General features: G+C 45.0%; 1 protein-coding gene across 1 annotated transcript in view; it reads right to left on the reverse strand.

The window, feature by feature from the left end:
* Positions 1–5,000, reverse strand: part of tph2 (tryptophan hydroxylase 2 (tryptophan 5-monooxygenase)) — a 13,197-nt gene that overhangs the window by 4,503 nt on the left and 3,694 nt on the right. Inside the window, exons 2-8 of the mRNA XM_084735146.1 lie at positions 4,936–5,000; positions 4,333–4,516; positions 2,592–2,692; positions 1,763–1,830; positions 643–839; positions 404–539; positions 167–293 (exon numbers count right to left, since the gene is read on the reverse strand). The exon at positions 4,936–5,000 is cut by the window's right edge and continues 70 nt beyond it. Of these exons, the coding sequence (XP_084591272.1) occupies positions 167–293; positions 404–539; positions 643–839; positions 1,763–1,830; positions 2,592–2,692; positions 4,333–4,516; positions 4,936–5,000 (878 nt within the window). The remainder of the gene's footprint in view (positions 1–166; positions 294–403; positions 540–642; positions 840–1,762; positions 1,831–2,591; positions 2,693–4,332; positions 4,517–4,935) is intronic.

A 5,000-nucleotide genomic window follows, 5' to 3' on the forward strand; every position in this document is an offset into this window, starting at 1 on the left:
CGTACGCCAGTTTTTAAGGTGAATCCTACGTACAGTTTCATAAATGAGCCCCCGGTTTTTTAAAATATAAACTTAGTTTACAGTTCAGGTAAGAATCTGCAAAACAGAACTGATCATCAGCTGGAACATGTCTAACAGAGGAGAGCCGTATGACGTGGACGCTCACTGTGGCGAGTTTCTGGACGTCCTCGTCAGTCGCTCCCAGAGACGCCAGACCGATCTCCTGACTGAACTGAGCAAACTTTGGATCAGCCAGCAGAGGAACGTGACCCAGCAGCTCATGACACGTGTCTCTGAAACCAAACAGCAGCAGAGATTAGCTTTACTGACAACGTCTCAATCTTTTATAGGTTCACCTGAGTCTCTGTAGGTGGCAGGTGTGGTTTTCTTCAGGTGTACTCACGGTTCAGGTGTGTAGAGCGGGTCAGTGCTGTGTCGAACATACTGAGTGCAGTTAAACACTCTGTAGGCCAAACCAGCCAGGAAGTCTCTGGGAGAAAGATAACCTGCGACAGGTCGCACTGTGAAACCAGAACGCTCTGAAACACACGTGTCAACACGTCACATGCTACACATTATATATTAGACTGTACAGACTTTCTGCTCCTGTGTCTCTGAGGTCACGTCTCTCATGTCTGTCACCTCTGAGGAAGAGTGAGACGTCCTCCAGCTGGGGGATGTTGTCCTCTCTGTAGCCACAGTGTTTGCTGAGCAGCGGCAGGTTCTTCAGATATTCTCTGCAGGCGTGAGTTGGGTACAGTTTGGTTAGTTCTCTGAACACCACGCCCCACGTCTTCACCTCCTCTGGGCTGTATTCGATACGGGGGATGGGCTGTCCGCTGGGAAGAGACACGTAACAATTTTAACTTCGTAGAGTTACCTCTCCCAGCATGTACTGAAAGTACTCTTCAGTAACAGTACTCTGTACTCCATTACAGTCCAAAACTCAACATGATTACAAACACAGTCAAAACTTAGATCACAATTATGTTAAAAACAAAGTTAAACCCCCACAGTTCATAAAATTATCTAAAGCTAAAAGCTAACTGTTAGCTGTAACTGGACTGTATGAATTGTAGTTTGGAGCTGTGTGCTAATTAGCTGTTAGCTGTCAGTACAAATTTATACTTCACTCAGTCAGTTACATAAGTTTTTTTTTTTCTTTTAATCTGTAAACTGTATTTAAATCATACAGGAAGCTTGGTTAACCCAAAACTAACAAGTTAACAGTTAGCTGTAGCTCACTGTTAGCTGAAGGTAAAAGCAAGCTAACCAACTGTTAGCAAGAGCTGCCATTTATCCTTAAATTCTCTAATGTCCATAGATTCCTGCTAGCTATACTTGAACTGTATGAACTGTAGTGTAGAGTCGAGTGCTACATTAGCTGACTGTTAGCTATAGTTGTCTATCTATGAATTCTTTTTAGTTCATAGGCAGCAGCTAGGTTAGCTAGCTTAGTGAACCAAAGTGACGTTTTGTCCAAACTTCAGCGTGATCACAGATGTGTTACTTTTACAATCATTCAAAGGAAAAATGAATGAATTTAAAAAGTAAGTAGCATTAAAAGAAAACACACACCTCAAAAATTGTACTTCAGTACAATACTTGAGTAAGTGTACTCAGTTTTCCACCACTGTGTATCACTTTATGTCTTCATGTTTTTTTCCCACGTGTACTTGATTAAAACTTTGTCATGGTCCTTTATTGTTAACTTTCACAATGAAAAGTGTTAAAATGTCTGAAGAGACACGATGATACTCACAATTTATAATTCATGGCCACTTCCACAAAGTATTTCCTCCTCTGACGATAAACTTCGTCTTTAAAACCCTGACAGGAGGGAAGAAGAAGAGAGAAAGAAAACAGCAGGTTTATATAAATGATGTTGAGAGAAGAAGAAGAACTTCATCACGTCAGAAAGGTCGTTACTGTGGAATCAAAAATGACAGGATGATGCAGGACTGGAATCATCCTGAAAGGCTTTATTTCACAATAATGACCTGAGTTACATGTCAACTACCAAAAATATTTTGTGTTTGAAAGGATTTTGTAATGAATTTATTGAATCAATAATGATTTTATTGTTCTTCCAGACTCTGTGTCCATAGCAACCGTGCATTAACAGAACCATATGTCTGTCAGCTTGGTGTGGAGTTCTTCTGTCCTCTGCTGGACAAAAAGGAAAACAAAGAATAAAAAGTCAACTTTAAAGGGTCAGTTCAGCCCAAAATACAAACTTTATATTATTCCTCTTCCCTGCTGTGCTGTTTTCCGTCCTGGTAGTTTTTGGTGTGGACTAAAGAGTTTTCTACAAGATAATGGAACTAGAGGATTCTCATCTTGTGGAGCTGAAAAAGACAAAAACAAACAAACAAACAAAAAAAGAAATAAATGTCTGAAAACCTCAAAATGAGTGTCTGGTTACTGAAGACGATCCACTGACCTCGTTTCTCTCTACTAGAAAATAAAGTCGTTCCAGTAGATTCTAGTTTCTAACAAACCAAAACTCCAATATGTGTTTTTGATTCTGGGCTGAACGGTTCCTTTTTTAACGTGTTATAACCAACACGGTAAACGTGTGTGTGACCTACAGGATGGTCTGCGTCCAGTTCTGATCCGTACATCAACACTCTGTGAGAACATTGATCCAACTCAGAGATCTTCATCGGGAACCATGGAACATCATCTCCATCTAATTAGAACACACAACCACAAATAATACTGAGGTGAGTCGTACTGTGTCAGGTGAGTCGTACTGTGTCAGGTGAGTCATACTGTGTCAGGTGAGTCATAGCTGTGTCAGGTGAGTCGTAGCTGTGTCAGGTGAGTCGTGCTGTGTCAGGTGAGTCGTACTGTGTCAGGTGAGTCATACTGTGTCAGGTGAGTCGTAGCTGTGTCAGGTGAGTCGTAGCTGTGTCAGGTGAGTCATACTGTGTCAGGTGAGTCGTACTGTGTCAGGTGAGTCGTACTGTGTCAGGTGAGTCATACTGTGTCAGGTGAGTCGTAGCTGTGTCAGGTGAGTCATACTGTGTCAGGTGAGTCATACTGTGTCAGGTGAGTCTTAGCTGTGTCGGGTGAGTCGTAGCTGTGTCAGGTGAGTCATACTGTGTCAGGTGAGTCGTAGCTGTGTCAGGTGAGTCGTAGCTGTGTCAGGTGAGTCATAGCTGTGTCAGGTGAGTCATACTGTGTCAGGTGAGTCGTACTGTGTCAGGTGAGTCGTGCTGTGTCAGGTGAGTCGTACTGTGTCAGGTGAGTCATACTGTGTCAGGTGAGTCATAGCTGTGTCAGGTGAGTCGTAGCTGTGTCAGGTGAGTCGTGCTGTGTCAGGTGAGTCGTACTGTGTCAGGTGAGTCATACTGTGTCAGGTGAGTCGTAGCTGTGTCAGGTGAGTCGTAGCTGTGTCAGGTGAGTCATACTGTGTCAGGTGAGTCGTACTGTGTCAGGTGAGTCGTACTGTGTCAGGTGAGTCATACTGTGTCAGGTGAGTCGTAGCTGTGTCAGGTGAGTCATACTGTGTCAGGTGAGTCATACTGTGTCAGGTGAGTCTTAGCTGTGTCGGGTGAGTCGTAGCTGTGTCAGGTGAGTCATACTGTGTCAGGTGAGTCGTAGCTGTGTCAGGTGAGTCGTAGCTGTGTCAGGTGAGTCGTAGCTGTGTCAGGTGAGTCATACTGTGTCAGGTGAGTCGTATTGTGTCAGGTGAGTCATAGCTGTGTCAGGTGAGTCGTACTGTGTCAGGTGAGTCGTAGCTGTGTCAGGTGAGTCGTAGCTGTGTCAGGTGAGTCATACTGTGTCAGGTGAGTCATAGCTGTGTCAGGTGAGTCGTAGCTGTGTCAGGTGAGTCATAGCTGTGTCGGGTGAGTCGTACTGTGTCAGGTGAGTCATACTGTGTCAGGTGAGTCATAGCTGTGTCAGGTGAGTCGTACTGTGTCAGGTGAGTCGTACTGTGTCAGGTGAGTCATAGCTGTGTCAGGTGAGTCGTACTGTGTCAGGTGAGTCGTACTGTGTCAGGTGAGTCGTAGCTGTGTCAGGTGAGTCGTACTGTGTCAGGTGAGTCGTACTGTGTCAGGTGAGTCGTAGCTGTGTCAGGTGAGTCGTAGCTGTGTCAGGTGAGTCGTAGCTGTGTCAGGTGAGTCATAGCTGTGTCAGGTGAGTCGTAGCTGTGTCAGGTGAGTCATAGCTGTGTCAGGTGAGTCGTACTGTGTCAGGTGAGTCGTACTGTGTCAGGTGAGTCGTAGCTGTGTCAGGTGAGTCGTACTGTGTCAGGTGAGTCATACTGTGTCAGATGAGTCATAGCTGTGTCAGGTGAGTCATAGCTGTGTCAGGTGAGCATACCTGCCTCTGCAGCCCACACGTGTGCAGGTGTGTTGAAGGAGATGATGTTGACGTGGTCTTTGAGGTGCTCCACCAGCTCGTTGAACTCCTTCTTACTGCAGCTGCAGTCAGCAAAGATCTCCACCTCGTTCACCACTCGCTTCGACACTCGAGACTCGATGTGGTTCAAGTTTACTCGTTTCTCCTGCAGGTGGAGGACGAGGAGGAGAGGAGGACAAGGAGGAGAGGAGGACAAGGAGGAGAGGAGGGGAGGAGAGGAGGACAGGAGAGGAGGACAGGAGAGGAGGACAGGAGAGGAGGGGAGGACAGGAGGACAGGAGGAGAGGAGGGGAGGAGAGGAGGGGAGGAGGAGAGGAGGACAGGAGGAGAGGAGGACAAGGAGAGGAGGAGGAGGAAGTGAAGTTCTGAATAGTAGAGCTGCAACTAATGATCAAGTAATCGATTGGTTATAAAGTATTAAATTAATCACCAACTATTTTGATATTATTATTGATATTATTATTGATAATGAAAATAACTGTCAACAGACAAGATTTTGTCATGATTAATTAACTGATTAATCAATAAATTGATTGACAGAAGAGTTTGTAATTAAAGTCTCACCTGAAACAGTCTGAGAGCTTTGACCAGACAGCCCACCTCATTCTTCAGAGAAAACACCACCGCCG

The sequence above is a fragment of the Lutjanus erythropterus genome, chromosome 13 (assembly GCF_056507025.1).
Source record: "Lutjanus erythropterus isolate fLutEry1 chromosome 13, fLutEry1.hap2, whole genome shotgun sequence".
In the NCBI taxonomy this organism is placed as follows: domain Eukaryota; kingdom Metazoa; phylum Chordata; class Actinopteri; order Lutjaniformes; family Lutjanidae; genus Lutjanus; species Lutjanus erythropterus.